The sequence below is a fragment of the Chelmon rostratus genome, chromosome 8 (genome assembly GCF_017976325.1).
Source record: "Chelmon rostratus isolate fCheRos1 chromosome 8, fCheRos1.pri, whole genome shotgun sequence".
In the NCBI taxonomy this organism is placed as follows: domain Eukaryota; kingdom Metazoa; phylum Chordata; class Actinopteri; order Chaetodontiformes; family Chaetodontidae; genus Chelmon; species Chelmon rostratus.
The window spans coordinates 28355164-28374467 of NC_055665.1; the positions used below are offsets into that span (position 1 = coordinate 28355164).

The following is a 19304-nucleotide window of genomic DNA, read 5'->3' on the forward strand; positions in this document are numbered from 1 at the left end:
ATTGGATGGGATGGAATGGGATGCATCATGGTCAACGTGCCTCATTCAAGGTCTTTTTTGAATATATAATAAAGTTATCAACAATCTTTTTCTTTTTAGCTATGCATTTCTCTGTCTAATTTTCTTAGTATGTGTGCTGTTGCAGAATTCTAGTAAAAAATATGTTGAGCTGGTTTGTTATTCCTCTCTTGGTCTTGTATTTCTGTTTAGGCTGGTCTGCTAGAGAAATTATCTATCTATCTATCTATCTATCTATCTATCTATCTATCTATCTATCTATCTTATACTATTCATGTCCTCACCATCCTCTTAAAATGGGATGACGTAACAATGGGGCCCTAATTGTCAAAGACTCTCACAATTCTCATCTTTATTGTGCACATGGCAATAAAAATATTTTTTGTTCACTCAGAATGAACACTCTCTTTCTCTCATAGCTTCTTAAAAGGCTGATTGTGGGTGTTGCTTTTATTCTTTTAGTTACACTGACCAGATTTTACCACTGGGGTGGCTGTGGCTCAGGAGGTACAGCGATTGTGGTTCGATCCTTGTCCTCGGTAGACTACATGTCTAAGTAGGGCAAGATACTGAAGACACTGTGACTGTGTAATGCTGGTAATGAGCTACCATTGTATGAATGTGTGTGTGAATGAGTGAATGCAGGCTTGTTTTGTAAAAGCACTTTGAGTGCTCATCATGCTAGAAAAGCACTATATAAAACCAGACAATTGACTATGATTTCAACCAGCCAATCATGTCTTTGCTGCTGAACTTTAAATGACGATGACGTCCTGATTGGGGCCAAAATGCCAAAGTCTCACAGTTCTCATGTTTATCGTACGCATAATATTAAATATTTATTTGTTCACTCAGAATGAAGTCTCTCCTGATTGGAGTAAATTGTCATGATATATAGGGAAAATTAGCTCTGTTTGGGGAAATGCGTGGTTAATAAAAATGAATACATGCAACATTCTAATTATTTGCCCAGCAATATAATCTCACTGTCAGCATAATAAAATCATGCTCTTGTTGATCAGACAAGAGTATTAAATGCACAAATCTACCTTATTTTACATACATTGCATACATATAGATATAGATATAAAATAAGGCAGGAAAAGTATGCAGCAAATAAATTAAGTCAGTTGTGGTTGTCACTGGAGCAGCTGGCAAAAGCAGTGATTCATTTAAATCAGATTTGGTTATGAAAGTCAATCATAATTATAAATTCACCCAGATTGCAGACAGGGTAGGGTACTATGTACTTGCCCCTGAGTCGGCTCTGTGAAACAGGGAAACAGATGGTGTTGCTGCAGTGATGTGAGGTGAGGTATATATAGAGAGAGTTTGTGTGTGTGTGTGTGTATATGTATACACACACATATATACGGACAGATAGCTAGAGATAGAATATAAAAATGCTGTACTTGCAGCAGCCTCTATGTTTATGCATGGAACTGCTTTGATGCTTGCCTATATAGCTGATGAAGGTCAAACATAGCAAATACTCAAAGTAATAAGCATTCCAGCAGTAAATGAGACAGTGTTTGGAAATTTTCTAATTTTAATTCCATGTTTAATTCTCAATATCTCTTTTGGATTTTTTTTTTCTCTGTCCCCCCAGGTGTTTCGTTTTTACTGTTCATCCACAGCTGAAACATGGAGAGATCCTCAAGTTCATATCCCCATAGCTGGTGGCACTAGTGGAATTTACAATATTGTGACAAAATTAAGTTCTTCCTGGGACAAACATAGCAAACAAGGACAACCTTTTTTTTATTATTATTATTATTATTGTTTTTTTCATTCTGAACAATGTGAAAAAGAACACAAAATTAAACAATTTCATGTTTGGTTCAGGAAAACATACATTAGCACAAAAGAAAATCTAAGTAATCTGTAAGGTGACAATGCTTTCATTGAGCCTGTCAGTACTTTATATTGTTCTAAAAAATCCCATCTTAGCATTTTTGTTCTCTGAAGCAGTTACTTCATAACACAGTATGATGTCCAGGTTGAGCTTTGTGGAATGGGAATTGTGAGGCTTTCTTGTGCTGGTAATGGAGTTTGTCAGTCTGTTTGGACTGTTGTTCTGGGGAGACATACCACATGACAACACCTGAGGGATTGATGGAGAGTGTAAACTCTGTGTTGGCATTCAACACTCTCACCGTCACGCCAGTAAACACTTCATAGACCTAAAAGCAAAGTTGATAAGGTACAAACATTAAATACATTATCTTTCAGTGTGTGTCATTCTACACACACTCAGACAAATATGAACACAGGTTAAGACATAGAGAGTGAACAAACCTCATAGTTGCCAGCATTGTAGTTGAGTTTAGCCAGAGAGGTGTGGTAGAGGTAGGGCATGTCTGTCCGTCGACTCAAGAATACAAGGGCGCTGGCTGAATGAGACAGAGGCCTCCAGTAAACCTCAATATGACTCTTCTCCTGTGTGAAACCAAACAGGAAATAAACAAAACAAAATATGAGACTGACCCTGATCTTTTACTTCAAATTCCTAAATTTCTTCCCTTCTCAACATTCAAAGCCAGTAACACTACTGTATTATTGTGTATATTATTTTCTGCCCATTTATGTTCACTGTTCTTGACTGATATCTCAGTAATGATCATGACCTGCAGCAGGCGTCTTCCCTGGATGCCCATTGGGTCCTGGTTGATGGCAATGGCCACTTTGTTTTGCAGGATGGCTCTTGCGCTGTTGTCCAGCTTTCGAAGGTCATTAGACATAATGAGAGGTGCAGCCATTATAGCCCAGAGAGCCATCTGAGAGCGAGCCTGGTCCACACTGAGTCCAAAGTTTCCAATGATGAGCTGAGGAGAGATATCAGAGGTATGTGAGGCATGAGGAGACATTAAAAAATGGGTCACCGGCAATGAATGCATAGTAAGGCATAGAGAATTGAGAAGCTGATACACAGTATCATTATGATGCACATATACTATAATATTTTAGGAACAATTTTTTTAACCTGCAATGGCCCTCGTATGCAATGGACATGACTTGTTAAGATGAAGATTTTTATTATTGTAGCATAATATATATATATATATATATATATATATATACTATTATATACTATAATAGTATAATGTGTCTATTATTATAGCTGTCATTATTATATCTCCCATTTGCTCTCTCTCTGTCCCTCTCTTTCTCTCTCTATTTCTCTGAATACACCCTGAGAGCAGCAGTTAGAGTTCTGATTGTCTCTACGATCAGTTGTAATGCTGAAGGTATAGGATCAATAATGAAGACAAATCCATCTTACCATGTCAGGGTCATTCCACCGTCCAGGCCCTGCAACTGGCTGCAGATCATCCTGGTTGATGGAGAACCACTCAATGATGCCTTGCACACTGTCCCATGAGTCCTGGATATCATTGTAATTCCTCCACAAATGACAAATATCCCCCAGCAGAGAGTAATTAACCTGGTCGGAACAGGGAAACGGAATTTAACAGAGCAAACACAAATTATCAGCACAACAATAACAATAACAGCATTGCCATTTAAAGAGCCATGCCACTACATGGCTAAAAATCTTCATCTTAAATCATTTTGTCTGTTAATGTACAATGGCGTACAAAGGTCATTGCAGGTTAAAAGAATATTGGGGATTTGGCCAATATTCAAATAGATTTTTTTTAAAGATTAAAGTTGAAAATTTCTGATAATTTTTGAGATTCTAAAGTAATAAATTTGTGAGAAAAAAAATCATGCTTTGAGAGCATGTTTCCTAAATTTGAAAGTCACAAATCTATAAGAAAAAACTTTTTGTCGAGGTACTACATTGCAACACACAATTTGATCAGCCTCAGTACACCACAGACGCCATCCACATCAGTATGTTTTATTCTTATGAATAGACCCCATTCATGGCATTGTCTCTTCAAAGTCTTCAAAATCAGGAGTGTTTCCTTTTCCCTAAATCCGATTGCAGAGTAAAATCTGACTCATAGTCATTCACAGTCTGGTATATTTTATGTTTCTGGTATATTTTATTGTTTATTGTTTAGTGTATTTTTATTGCCTTAGTATATTTTCATTTGTGGTATATTTTTAATTGCATTTACGAATATTTTTATTGCATGTTGGTTTATTTTATTCTTGTATCTTAATTTTATTTTAGAATCTTTCTTATCTTTCTTATTATCTTGTTTCTAACATGAGGGTTGCAATGCAAATTTCATTGACATGTCATGCTCAATGACAATAAAGAAATATTGAATCTTGAATCTTGAGTTAGGGGTGCTAAGAGAAAGTTAGTCTATATAATGACATTATACTAAATGCTATGCGACATTCATGGTTTTTGCATTCATTTGAATGACCATGATAATTTAGTTGTAATAGTTATTAACATTTAACACTAATTTTAGATTATTTTGCTTTACAACAGACATCAAACTTCAATCAAGAGCACTAATGTTAGGGCTGGCTCAGGCTTGCCTTGGACCAGCCCCTAATTATGCTGCTATAGGAACCAAGAATTATAGAGTTACAGTTGACTTCGTGATAAAATGACCAGTTATAGTTTCATGTTTGAGAATTTGTCCATATGCAACATCCCCCAAAAACTCTGCCACGAGACACTTTGCAAGAAGTATTATAGACTAATACATATAGATACTTAACATTAAAAAAAACAACATAATACTTCTTTCCTGTCACAAATACTCGCTGAAAGTCATTATAAGTTTTAACTTTTTCATGAGCCAGTGGTTTTTGTTCTGCCAGATTTTATGGGATGCTGCAGCCACCTCAGCGGCCCAAAGTCCAGTGTCCATGATAAGTTCATCAGCAGCAGACATAATACATAGCAACGGGTCTCTGGTGTGATGAGGTTGATCCAACCTCCAACCACCAGTTTTTTTTTTTTTTTCTTGTAACTGGCTTTAATCTTGGAAATTCTTTGTTTTCTCATACAACCCTCCTCCCTCATACATCTTATTTATTATTATTATCATTTCTAACATACATCAGCTCTAATACTTCGCTGTAGTTAATGAGTTAAGAAATTACCAAAAAACAAAATTTTCAATACAAACACACTTGTTTCAAGAAGTTTCAAGTCTCAGTGCAGTGAAATATCCAGTCTTGTTTAAGAATATTGGCACAGTTCCAAATTCCAATCGTCCAACAACATAGTTTGACAGTGATGTAGTGATGACACTCACAGTCGGTGGAAGACCTCCCAAATAGGCAGGCCAACTACAGGAATAGGCTATAGGTCTGCCTGTAGCATTCAAAGCCTTGGACATCAGAGGATAACCTGTGTGACACAAGAAAACACTTGCTAGTCCATGATCTCTGCTTTCTTGTGATAAAGAATTTTGGGTTTCCGTGACATCATTCATTGCATTTTAATAGGCTAGGAGATGCTCTTACCCAGCATTTGTTCTACAGGATTTGAGTAACAGCCATCAAACTTCAGATAGTCTACTCCCCAACTAGCAAAAGTCTGGGCATCAGTCTCAATTTTATCCAGTGTAGTCCCTGGGAATCCCATACATGTGTGAGTGCCCATGTCTGCATAGATGCCCAGCTTCAGTCCACGATCATGGATATACCTAGCCAGTTTTGCAATACCACCTGGGAACCTGGAGGAAAGCAAGCAAACACTGTTACTTTACAAAAAGTTATAAGCATGACCCAAAGAATAGTGATGTTTCAGTTGCACACGCCCCATTTATTTCAGGATCATACTGAACCTCCTCTGTCACCAGGTGAGCAGCAAGCTGGACCCCCTACAATTTGTATACTGACAGGCATTGGTGTGAAACTGCAGTCTGGGAGCAAAACTGGGAGCACTGTGCCGGTCATGTTTTTTTACTTTCCCAGTGCTTTCAACACAATCCAGCCATCGCTGCTCAGGGGGAAGCTGGAAGGAGCTGGAGTAGACAGCCACCTGGCTGCGTGGACCATCGACTGCCTCACCAACAGACCACAGTATGTGAGGCAGGGTACAGTGCTCTCTCTGTCATGATCTGTCAAGTTTGTGTTTTGTTGTTCACTTCCAAACACAGATGTCTGGTAGGAGAGGGCTAAAGTCGTCTCCATCTGCTGTGAAGACTGAGGTCCTTTGGAGTATGTAGGACACTGTTAAAAACTTTTTATGATTCTGTGGTTGCATCTGCAAACTTCTACGCAGTGGGGCTGTGGAAGCTCTGAGAGGGACGGAAAAAGACTGAACAAAGTGGTCAAGAGAGCTGGTACTGTCCTGGACTGTCCTCTGGACACCACCAAGGAGGTGGGTGACAGAGGGATGTTTGCCAAGGTGACATCAATCATGGACAACCCCTCTCACCCCCTGCATGATACAGTGGGGGCCTTAAATAGCTGCAGCAACAAACTGCTGCATCCAGTGCGTAAGAAGGAACGCTACCACAGGTCCTTCAGTCCATCAGCTGTCAGATTATTTAAACCCTCCTTTATTTAACATAAGACTGTGTTGACGTTGTTTCCCATACACCTCACAAACCTACTGTTTGCACTAATGTTATTTATGCCAACACACATCCATTACATATTGAGCAATATTACATATTATGACTATAAGTCAACTCAGCATTGTGGTAGTGGGCATGGGCAGATTACACATGTATGAAATGCAAACCCTTGCAGCAATGTAAAAATGGAAAATATATTTGGTACTTGTTGGACAGGAAAGCAAGGGAAAAAAACATTTAGACAAATTACATTTATTCCTTTAGATGTTTGTCTACTCGTTTTTTATTTTCTTTTGTGAATTACTAGATAATCTTACTTCTTCAGATCTCTACATATTATTTAAATACAACAAATATTTGAATGACCTGGTCCTAATGCATAACCATATATAACTGATGAGGATGGGTCAGAAGTAAGTTGGGTTTGTTTATTTATTTATTTACTTTGACATGATCTGCCCATGAATGAAACTGCCTGATGAGGATGGACTTGCTAATTATAATCACAATGCAAACTGGCAGATTATGTTGACTGAAGTTTTTGACAGCAAAACTATGCTTATTTAGGTCATCAAATGAATTCAACTGAAAGTCTCTACTGCTGTGCTTTCTAAACAAATGATTGTATAGTAATAAATGCTGACACAACACAGACATTCTGAATCTGCAATGTGAGGGAAGTAGACAGACCTGGAGGGTTCAGGTTGCAGTCTCCCTTGTTCATCCCTCAGCATGGACATCCAGCAGTCATCTATGATTACATACTTGTAGCCCAGCTCCTTCCATCCATCCTCAACCAGCCGGTCAGCCATGTCTCTGAACAGATCCTCCCTGTGGATGGGATGGACAGAGGAAAGATAAACAGAGTTTGTCAGCCATCCATACTTTTTTCATGTCCAACTGCCAGCATTCTTTGCATTTTTAATTAGATTTCAACTAAATATAGTGGAAGGTTAAGTCATCGGCCAGCACTTGTTTGTGTGTAAATAGCGCCATCAAGTGGACATTTTTTCTGTCCGAACCTGACCTGAGCCTGACCCGAGCCTGACACAGCTCATGTAAGCTGAAGCACTGAGTTTGCCTTACCCTGTCGGGTGTCCTGCACCCTCTGTCGCATCAAGGTTGAATTCCCAGTCCTCTTGCTGTAATATATCATCAAAGCCCCACGCTTTTTATTGTTTATATAAGCATCTGCTTTATTATTATCTGCATTGACAACTACATTGAAATGCCCCCATACTTTCACTCAAGGAACTTGAAAGCACCATCTCAAGTAGACTAGCCCAGCTGATGTAGATGAAACCTGCCCCTAAACCGAACATCATTTCTAAATTTTTGTCCAAACCTGGCATTTCCAATGGGCTTGGGTTGTGTGTCACTCTACACAACACCCATTTCTGGTTTTATGCCATTTCGATTTTTTTGCAAAACACTATTTTTCACCACTGTGTGGTGTATAATGTGATGTAATCCTTCAAATCTGGTACATAATTTAAGATCTTGAATACACTCTTCAAATGGAGCCAAATGTAGGTGGAATGTGCTCATACAGTATTATCTCAGCAGAAGATGAGACAGTCACGGGTCAGAGGTTTGTTTTCTGAAGATGAGAATATAATAAATAGTGATCATAAGAAAATGACGTTATTTTCACAAGATCATGAGAAAATTATTTTGAGATTATGGGATAAACAAACTGAAACCAGCCTGTCTCAGCTTCTGTCCAGGTCCGAGTAATTCTGTTTAATGTAATGGGTTTTTTACCTATGGATACCACCACAGCAAAATAAAAAATCTATTTGACTGTAAATCAGTGGTCATGAGTCTGACATGTTTGAAATTTTGCATGCTTCATGGCAATATTCTCAGACAGAGTTTTGGAATTTTCCAAAAAATCAACAAGACTGTCAGAATGTTTGACAGAAAGCACAATTTGTTATTCCAGCCCCTTTCTGCAGCAGAACATTGAGCCCCCAACTCAGCTTTTTACTGCAGAAGAAGAAGTATGTACCTAATTATATGATATGATGCAATTTCCTCTCCCACAGCAAATGTGTATTCTCTTTGTCATCTCATTAATGGCTGGACACTGACTTCTACCTCAGTCCCTTATGCTGTTAGTGATTAAGCCTTCAGTATGTTTGCTCAAAATATCATATCTAGGGTAAGCTAAATCAGAGAAATTCCACAATTGATCAGACCTGATGCAGTTCTCTGGGTCATCTTTACAGTCAATGTCACAGCGAAAGCGTTCCCAGGCCATCCATCCCATAGGCGGAGTCTTCAGCAATCCGTTGTCTAGGGCCACAGTCAGAGAGATGAGGGCAAGGAGAGTTGCTGCAAAGGGCCCCATTTCTAAAAGAACAAATGTGCAAATTAAAGGTGTACTCAGCATTCATTCATTCACTCACACAGACAGGCATACATACAGAATGTTTTTTTTTTTTTACCGTGGTATTGTTTTTTTTGTGTGTTTTTTTGATAAATAGCAATGACATCAACTGACACTGCCTCTGCTTTCCCTTTTACTCCTCAGTTGTTAGTTTGACTACTTTTTGTGTTGCATATAAACTGACAATTTCACTACATCTTTCAGCACTTAAGACTTGAGATAATACCTCAACATATTTAGTCCCAAACTAGTGAAGTTGATGTTTTGTTATTAAATTTTGTAGCTCTCAGCGACTGCCTTGCACAGAGCTAGTAATGTTCCTCACACGCGTGTATATTGTGACTGTGTGTGACTGCCTGGATTTTCTCTGGGTTCACCTGCCCGCTCTCGATGAAGTACCCTAGAAATTTCATTGCAGGGAGTTGAAACTCACATTTCTCTGTTTAAAAAGTAACTCATTCTCCAGGAGCCTCTGGAGAACCTGGCGAATATGGGACTTGTATATGGGAGAAAATCAGAACATCCAGAAAAACTGGTTTAGATCATCATTGATCAGGGCTTGGAACACAGCAGGTACATCGGTGAGTCTGAAAGGCATGACCAGATGTCCGAAGTGACCCAGAGGAGTGTTTAAAGTGTTTTTCCATCATCTCCTTCTTGGATTCTGACCAGGTGGTAAGCATTGTGGAGATCCAATTTTGAGAAGTTGGTGGCTCCCTGTAGAGGCTCAAAAGAAGAGTTAATGAGAGGAAGGGGATATTTGTTTTTAACTGTGATGTAATTTAAGCCTCAAAAGTGTATGCAGGGATGAAGGTGGTTTTATCCTTCTTGGCCACAAAGAAATCCAACACCTACAGAGGATGATGAGGGGCAGATTAAACCGGCTTCTAGGGGCTCATGAATGTATTTTTCCATGCTCCTCTTTCAGGATGTGAGAGGTTATACATTCCAGAAACAATTCAACAGCACAGTCATAAGGACATTATGGAGGTAGGAAAGAGTGCTTACTTAAGACTATATCATGGTATTTAAGGGGTATGGTGGACAAGATTGGTTGATCAAAATTCCTTGATGATGTTTTATAGTTTATAGTTTAAGTTTCTGCAGAATTTTAAATAAAATGTGTGTGACGTAAGCTAAGAGTTTGATGAGTTATGTGAATGATTAGTTGGAGATTTAGTCAATTCACTTTAATCTATAAATGTCGAATATGCGGTAAATTCTGAAATGGTTTGAAACGATATCAGATGAGGTAATTTAACTAGAATGAGATTAATGTGAGATTTAAAGTGTTCTCAAAAACATGAAGATCACTATATGATACACAGCTCTATAGATAGTCCAAAACAGATTACATTACTTTATTAGCAGCTCTTTAATAAGATGAGCCACCCCCACCATTACTATACACCACCCCCCGTTTGTTTTGTGTCCTTATTACTACATGAGTTAGGTACAATTTATCTTGACAAGGAAAAAAAGAGAGACAAAGAACACTCGAGCAGATCCTGTTCACACACACGCACACACACACACACACACACACACACACACACACACACACACACACAAACACACACACACACACACACAAATTTTCTCAAACATTACTGTAAAACAATTGTGAAAATTATGAAAATGACTCTTACCTGTTTCCCCGAAGCTTCAGCTTGCATGAAGCTGACCTAAACAATCGGTGTCAGTATTGATTTTGCAGGCACATGACTGGCTTCTCTTCTTCCTGGATTTTCCCTGTGCTGCAGTGTCTCTTCCTGGTAAGGTTAGCTGAGTGTCATGTGACTACTCTGTGTCACATGATAAAACAGGAAATGGTTTGAAGACGCAGAAAAGGTGATATGTTTTGTTGCGTGTTGTTTGGATTTTTACTTCTATACTACTGCTGCATTCAGTGTTCAGTGCTGCAGCTTCTGAGGCACAACTCATGTAAGATATGAACACATACTGATCATTGTGGCCATGCTGTCAAGGAACAATACACTTGTTTGCTGTTGTATTTGCTCTAATAAATCATGAAACCCGAACTGAGAAATAGCTGTGTTGAGAAAGTTTCAAGAGAAATATTTAAGTGAATCATAGTTCATTTTCTCCTAATTCCTTTGTATTTTACAGTTCTTCACCTGTAGCTGGAGGTTCAGACATGCAGTGGTTCACCATGAAATACAGGTTTTGCCACATTCTGTCACATCCTGCTTATCATGTGTAGGTGATACAGCCATGAATGTACTCCCTACCATTCCCATGCATGTTACCTGCAGCTTGAAAGGAACTGAACTTTCAGATTTATTTCCTCAAGATGAAACTTACAAAGGAAACATATAAATCTGTCATATTACTAGTTCATCTTTCGAACTAACCAAAATCTTTGTGAGGTGACGATGATGAGCCTATTTCAATAGAGCCAATAGAATCACAACTCTGGAGCTTGGTTCTTTAGGTCCTGGCTTTAAATAAAAGTACAAATTGGATCAGGGACTTGGTTACAGAAACATTCTCCTAGATTAACAATGCCTGTCTTACCTTTTTATCTCTAAGACAATTTGAGTTGGAACCTGGAATGTTTGGAAACTGGGCAGAGGCAAAATTTTGTCTTGAAAGATATAAACTTTCAATTAATTTACACAGAGAGATTCTAATGCAATGGGCCCCTTGGCACAGACACATAAAAATACAAAACACTATAACATAATAAAGCATATTATATAAAATATTAATTCGTAATAATGTGTTTTTTATGTATTTTGTCCACAAAAAGTTAAATTAAAATCTTAATATTATTCCTTCTCCCTCATTAAAAAATCCTGAATTTGTGATTATGCAAAAATATGTAATAAGGTTGAGAGGTATCTAATTTTGGATACCACTTAACCTTCCCCAAATATCCCCACACTAGCTAATAAGAAATCACACTGGAGGACTTTGAGGGAGTTGTCAATTGTTGCAACATTGTTTCCTGCCACAGGGTGGCTACAGTGCACATCAACTGTGACTTTCCATTTTATGTTACATTAAGACTTTGCCACAGCACCAGCCTTCCACCCAGTACTCATCTAATCGTCTGTTCACCTAAGCGGTAGCATGGTGACTTTTTTTTTTTTTTTTTTTTTTGCATTGCCTGCGTGTCTGCCTCCCTGACTTCTGCTACCTGTGTTCAGGTGTCTATCTTGTGCTCCAGCCTATGCCCTGTCAGTCTGTACTGTGAGTAATCTGGAACTGGATTCGCTCTCGGCCTGTCTGCTTTCTGCCTTCGTGTCACTTCAGTGTTCAGATTCACCTGCTGCACATTTTTGGAACTTTCACTAAACCCATTGACTTTTTACATATCTCTGAGTTTTCAGCATTTGGGTCAGTTTACTTTTGTTTTAAATCTAACACACAGACAATAGTTCTGGACAAATATTCTTACGGTGTTTATTATATATGTGCACATTGTACAGCAGATTTTTTTTATGATCGTAATGAAATGGGCACTGTTGCTATTTTATACCCTGGTATTACCACCCAACCGTAATGTTTAATTTCAAAATTTTAAATTATTTTATAGGAGATGTTTCCCCCTTTACAGAAAAGTCCATTCTCAGAGTTTGTGCACTGGAGGCTTGGAGTCTCCACATCACACTTGTGTAAGTTGAATATTTGATCAGTATTGGCTTTTAAACTATTTGATGTCACAGATCATGCTCATAGGCCCACCCCTTAAAAAGATTGAATTAAAGGATTTTGAATGAGCACACAGAAACGTTCCAATTTCAGTAGATGAAAGTGAAAACAGCTTATTGTCAAAGTTGGCACATTGGGTGCATCTCAATTGTCTTGTCGTTTCCTCGCTCCTCATTCGAACTGTCGCGTCATCAGAAACAGACGTTGTGTCATGTGACACTTCAGAGGAAAGGACGTCTCAATCCTCCTAAAACATATTTCCTCGTTTCTTCTCTCTCTTGCATGGTTTCCTTGCGTCTCTCCATGCATCCCTGGTGTCATGGACTAAAATGCAAGGAAAAGACACAAATGCGGGAAACGTGGATGCAGTTTTAGAGAATTGGGATGTACCCCTTGTTTCATTCTGCTCAGTGAAACATGCTCAAACATTCAACTTTAGGACTCAGAAAAAACACTTTCGGAGAGGACTTTAATGTTATAGAAAAATACTTGCAATTTTGCACTGTGCAGTTGTATTATGTATGGACCAAAAAAATTTCACATTTCAAACAGTATCTGCAGATACTTGATGCTGAAGGGTAAGGAACCAAAACAAAACAAAACAAAAAATGCTTCTTTTGACTGAGACTGTGACTGTCCAACATTTAATATAAGTCACTTCAAACAGTGACTCTGACTCTGGTGCCCCTTTTCATGGGATTTGTTGACTGTGAGAAATACACACAATATCACCACACATATCCTTTAAAGTAGAGTCACCCAAAACAGATTACTTGTATGACAAACTATGGGATCTTAATGTGTGTTGTGTTAAAATGGATTGATCATAGCGAAGACATAGGCCACAGTCACCTGCAGTCCGATGTTGATAATGTGCCATTTTCCCATCCCTATTGCTCCTATAACCAACCCTGCTATTGTTACCAAAGTTCCTGGCCATGAGGACCACATTCCAGCCACAGCTGCAGCTGCACCCACAGCCACCCCCGCTGCTCCCACCACCCCCAGTAGTGCCCCAGCTTTCCCCCCTTCTCCCAGCACTGGGGATAAAACCTCCACCCCAGCCAGTAAACCCAGCACCACTAAAGCTGCCCCTGTTATGACTTTCACCTCTCCAGCTGCTCGCCTCACCAGCGCCCCCCCCACTGTAGCCCCCAAACCCAGCTCACACAGTTTTGCCACAAAGAAAGCTGCATTCAAAGCTTCCAGAGAGGATCGGTGGTCCATGACAGCGCTGATGTTTTCCCTGGACTGCTGACTCTGTCCTGCCGCTCTCATCTTCATGGCAGTCGTTACAACCACCTGCCCGGCGTGTAGGGTGAGCATGGCAATGACAAAGGTTGCAAGCATTCCCATGCATCCAACCAACATCCAGAATTTGAAGTCATATGATTTCAGAAGCAAATAGGCTATTAACGTAACCAAAGTCAGAAGTACAATAAACACAGACTGGTGGCCTCCGTAACCAAACACCCCAAATCCTGATGTTACTATAGCGACCACTGTCATTGGTATCCCTGAGAAAGCCAAGAAGTCCACATGTTTGACCACCACGGTGTTAATCCAGTCTTGAATTGTTCTTTGCTCCATCTCTGCCTCTTCATTCTCCATCTTCTTCCTCTCAATCTCCTCTCTCTGCCTTCGCTCAGTGACCCATGTATTGGGCTCCATCCCGCTGGTGCTGACTCCCTTCTCCAACATCAGGATCCTCTGCTCTATCTGCATAGCCACTCTCTCTCTCTGCTGTGACTCTGTAATCTCAATCTGTTCCCTCTCCCTGGCCCAGTCTGTGGATACCAGACTGCAAGAGGCCTCACCCTGCTTCCAGAGGATCTTAAATACAAAGTTCAGGGGTGGTTTGAGCACAGTGAAAATACTCAGTGCCCACAGAAGGCCCATCATGCCATAATTCTTGACAATCCATTCAATAGCAATCCCGAATGTGGCTCCACTAAGAGTGGTCCCAAAAGCCCCGGCGAGTCCTGCTGATGCCCACAAACTGACAGAATCTGTGTGGGAGGCACTGCAACTCTTCGTGGCCACGAACACTGAAGCTACTGCTGCTGCCAGTATCACACCAGCTACGACTGAGGTCATCGCTATGGTCAGTGCTGTGGCTCCAATTAGGGTCCCCAGCCCGAGAGCACCCACTGTCTTCACTTCCTCCATCACTGGTTTCAGTGGACCAGCTGCAGTCATCACTGACAGGGTCCTGTCCACTGGATCCTCTGTGGCTCCCAGTATGCATCCGGCCACTGCTCCGAGTGCAAACCCCACAACTGCCTTCATTAAAGGGCTGCTTACTCCTGAAACATGACACAAACAAAACTGTTAACCTGTGACAAAGTGACTTTAATGTGAGGTTTGTGGGGTTTCCCTTCTTTCAACAATGGTTAGTTTCCTGATATCTGATTTAGTTTTTCTTTTAATTGAGTTTTTACTTGATGGGTATTTTGCTAAGTTCTTTAGCAAAGTGTACTGTTTAATAGTAGGCTATGCATTTAATATTTACCTGATGATACATTAAAAGTTTTCATTGTGTCTTTCCTTCATTCGTAGACTTTTTAAACTGTTCGGGACTTTTGGTGGAGAGAAATATGGGGCTACTGTGTCTAGATGATATTTTACCTACTCCGGTTAGACTGTGCTTTTGCCTCACTATTGCAGAGCCACATGGCTCATGCCAATGTAGCATTTTACCACCTACTGTATTTATAAAAAGATATGACCAGTAACGAGTCATTTATTTTTCTTGACTGCTTTGATTTTCTTTTTCATAATCAAGTGAGAACATTTAATTTTGTACAGTTACTCATCTGTACGACATGAAAATACATGTAAACGTTTCAGTTATGACTTTAATAACTTTCATGATGTGTAAGCGACTTAACTCTCATTGTGTCTGCAAAGCATGACGAGCCTGCACTCAGAGATCTCAACAGACTGGTTGATCAGGTTTAACCACGACAAGCACCTGGTGCAACAATTCCTATGTTTTCTCACTACTTCGCGACATTAAACTGGGAAAGTAAAAGTGGAAAAAAGGAACAATACACAAAGTAAAGGTCTGAATAGTTTTCATACTATTATTGTAACCCTCCAAAGTCAATAAAAATATATGTATACTTAGTATGTAGAAAATGAAACCACTGGACACATTATCACAAAAAGAATCACTTTTACACTGCTAATTGTGCTTTAAGTTTACACAAGCAAAACAGGCAACCATGCATTTCAACTTTCAGTCATTAACACACACACACAACAAAAATGCAGATTTTTACCCAGTTTACACTGTGCCATGTTGTTCTGAAAAGGGCTGCAGACTGAAGTAGACTGAAGAATCCTTTTCCCCTGGAATTATGTCTGGCTTTCTCCAGACCTGTTTCCTAAGAGAGTTGGCAACACCCTGCCAGTCATAAAATGTAGTTGAAAGTTTTTCTTTTCCCCTGATTATATGACAGCAGCCCATACAGGACACACCCACTACCGTTTTTTTCTTTCTGTATCTTCTCTCCGGGTGATCCTGTCCTAATCTTTAGGATCTCTGCACCACGCTGGTTTTCATTGTCACATGTGAGGCAGCATTCCTGTACTGCAGTATCTGTAATCTGCCATGGTATCTGTCTCCTCATCCTCTCTCATCTAAGCCATCCTGTCCGTCACTCCCTTACACCAGCTTCTCTGAGAACTGGTTGTAAACAGATACTGAGTGATTTCATCATATTGTGTCCTGTCACATATTCTGGTCTTTCAGTTGAAAAAGTGATGGACTGCATATTCACAATGTGAGCAATCACAGTGCATACCTCCACTTAAGGCTGGACGATTCTTTTTATTTGTTATTTATTTTGGGTTTGAATAGAAATTGTCTTCAAAGTTTTCATCTACAGTAATGGACAAATAGAAGGTTACGCTTATGTTTACGCATACAGCATCTCAATCTGTAATTGCACAATGTGTTCAACAATGGTGGCATTTGTCAGTAATTATAATTGTGCATGCATTGACACATAAAAAAATCAAAGACATCATGCATACATGAATACTGCAGCATGTGAAGCATTAGGAAATACAAAACAAACAAACAAAAAAAAAAAAAACGAGAAATAAGATATGTCATGCTTTGATACACATCATACTTTTGAGTGGAATCAACTTGTTGTTTTGTTTGTTTGCTTGTTTTTTTTTATATTTTTTTGGTATTAGGGTACTATGAGCTCTTTAAGATAAGATGGTGCCTTACCATTTAAGGCTTTGTAGGTAACGAAAAGGATTTTAAGATTAAATTGCAAAAAAAAAAAAAAAAAAACTCAAAATGGTGCATGGAAAAGCTTAAAATGGAAATACTCAAAAGATTAATTCGGGGCATTTTATCTTCTCCATTTTCCATCAGTTATGGCCATTTGTTGTCTGCAATTGAGGAGGTGTGGCCCGAAGACTGGAGGGAGGGTTTGAAACAGCGCAGAGGCACCTTATGGACAGCAGGGGGAGCTGACTGCTAAAGAGCACAGCGAGTTTGACAGAGTAGTAGTCCAAACCTTCACCATCTTCTGAGAAATGGATGACCACTCTACCCCCTGAGCCACAGCTGCCCCAAAGACAGCAGAACAAATGACTAACTCTACATCGGTATAACTGAATTACTGTAGTACTTCATAAAAATTCATCATCATCATGAGTACTGTTACTGTATGTCATGTAAAGTCTGTTCATCTCTGCTGGTTAATATAACATTGAACGTTATTGATCCCCTAGGGGAAATTAAGGTAGTCATAGTTCATCTAAAAATACAACAAACTGTACAGGATAAAAAAAAAATAAGACTTTAATAATGTGTCAGTGTGTCTGAGTGAGAGAAAAAGTCCCGATTCCAGTGATGTCCCGTGATCCAGTGGTTAAAGAATCAGCTGTGTATGAAGCCAGTGAGCACTTCTGGAAACACTGTGCCGAACCACTGATCCAAAGCTGTGACACCAGGTGGTCCTTCACTGTGATGTTCAGGTGAAACGTTTGAAAAACAGTGGGGCTTGTGTGAACTCCACAGTCTTATATAATAGGCACAGCGGAAAGTACCATACAGCCAGCCATCTCTTCAAAACAGGAGACAGCTAGATCAGCTTGTGACTGCCAAGACTTACCATCTGAAATAATGGTCATACATTCAAGAGCAATAAAACAATGCACTGAGGTCACATTCATTTGGCTTCCTGCACACCTGCTTGTATGGTCATTACAGGTAAACAAACAAGCTATTATTAAATACAAGTATATTTTTATGTGTTTTTCGATGACAAACTCCTGATTGTTTTCTACATGTTTGTTGTTTTGTGATGAATTTATATATGTTCAGAAAAATGTATGTTCATCAGTGCCCCCTGTACAGATAGATATATGTATATATGTTCATCATTGCTCCCCCTATATAGATAGATGTATGTATATATGTTCACACACACACACACACACACACACACACACACACACACACACACACACACACACACACAGACACACATTCATCAATCAATGAATATCAAATGATTAATGAAAATCAGTTAAATGTAAAAGTACGTGCTCTTTATTCAGGAAACCCACCTGTCACATCCACGTTTCAGGATCTGGTTATTACAAACACAGATGTTTAACATAAATATTTCAATATTTATCATCACAGTAACAGTGTTACCTACATTGGTAGCAGTAAATCTCGTAAAATAATTTCCTATGTCCTAAACATATAAGGAGTAAACATTTGTAATCATCACATTAAAAGTTCCAAAACGTTGTTTTTGATGCACATTTGTCTCCCAAATATATTAGTGCGTGAGAACGGGTAGATAAAATGTACTAACTTAAATCACTTTGTAGAAAGGGACTTTATAAATAGTGTTGTGACGTTAATGGACGAACTGGTTCTTTTGAACGGCTCGTTAACATGAACGATGGGAACCGAGTCGCAGCTGGGAACCGTTCCTTTTTTTTTTTTTTCCAGTTTCATGGGGAGGAGCGCTGCCCAGCTGCGCGGTGCTTATTAGATATGCAAATAGCATCACGCCACGTTGTGCACGCTGCCTTCACCTGAGTGTGCCAGTAACAAAGAAAAAAAAAAAAAAAAATTGTACAAAGAGTAATTCACGTCACTGTCAAAGCAGAGTGATATGGCGCCACCCTGTGGAATATTTACAATTAATCCAGATCAGACTTTAAAATCTAATCCACACATGTCAAATAACGTTATAATCAATATTTCAGAATAATTCACTCACATTGGTGGGACATCTAAAATCATTCCTCCCAGTGGTTATTTCCAGGATAAAACGAGTTAAGGCCAGACTGCCTTCTTTAAACTTACTAAAAATAAAAATGAGCCAAAGGAGACAGTTTTTTTGAACGGCTCTTTGCAGGGAATGGCTCACCAAGATCCGGCTCCCCTCAATGGGCCATAAATTCCATCTCTATTTATGAAGCTCTGTCCATTTCCTTCCATTAGTTTACGGGGCAGATCTGCATCATCCAATATGACGGACACGCTGACGTCTCGCTGCAACGGGCCAACCCACTTGATAAGGCGTCTACGTTTATATGTCTACGCTTGCCGTTACAGTACGGGTGCTTGGATCAGCCTAAAAGGATGAAGAAGGACTAGAAATCGTGTCCCACATACTTTGCCTGGAACTCCCGCATTGCAAAGCATTGTGTTTCTCTCTGCTCTTGTTTTTCACACAGCACCCTAACGTTAGCTCTGATGA

At 39.4% G+C, this 19304-nt stretch overlaps 2 protein-coding genes across 2 annotated transcripts; both read right to left on the reverse strand.

Annotated features, from left to right (window-relative positions):
* Positions 1 to 1757: 1757 nt before the first annotated feature.
* LOC121610922 (alpha-N-acetylgalactosaminidase-like) lies at positions 1758 to 10649 on the reverse strand. Its single transcript, XM_041943246.1, has 9 exons — positions 10524 to 10649; positions 8684 to 8837; positions 7173 to 7313; positions 5422 to 5633; positions 5211 to 5305; positions 3302 to 3463; positions 2646 to 2843; positions 2317 to 2457; positions 1758 to 2201 (listed from the first exon to the last, which is right to left on the reverse strand). The coding sequence occupies exons 2-9, from the start codon at positions 8833 to 8835 to the stop codon at positions 1995 to 1997; spliced, it is 1308 nt and encodes a 435-aa protein (XP_041799180.1). The 5' UTR covers positions 8836 to 8837; positions 10524 to 10649; the 3' UTR covers positions 1758 to 1994.
* Positions 10650 to 13004: 2355 nt separating this feature from the next.
* On the reverse strand, positions 13005 to 15970 carry LOC121610482. Its single transcript, XM_041942616.1, has 2 exons — positions 15837 to 15970; positions 13005 to 14858 (listed from the first exon to the last, which is right to left on the reverse strand). The coding sequence occupies exons 1-2, from the start codon at positions 15853 to 15855 to the stop codon at positions 13363 to 13365; spliced, it is 1515 nt and encodes a 504-aa protein (XP_041798550.1). The 5' UTR covers positions 15856 to 15970; the 3' UTR covers positions 13005 to 13362.
* Between the last annotated feature and the right edge of the window lie 3334 nt (positions 15971 to 19304).

Bases quoted from the DNA above. Each gene is read 5' to 3' on its own strand.
- LOC121610922 (XM_041943246.1), bottom strand. From the start codon at position 8,835: ATGGGGCCCTTTGCAGCAACTCTCCTTGCCCTCATCTCTCTGACTGTG. The intron at 5,634-7,172 runs GTCTGTCTACTT...GCTTTCCTCCAG, and splicing joins CTGCAACCTGAACCCTCCAG to GTTCCCAGGTGGTATTGCAA. The intron at 2,202-2,316 runs GTTTGTTCACTC...CTTTGCTTTTAG, and splicing joins ACAATGCTGGCAACTATGAG to GTCTATGAAGTGTTTACTGG.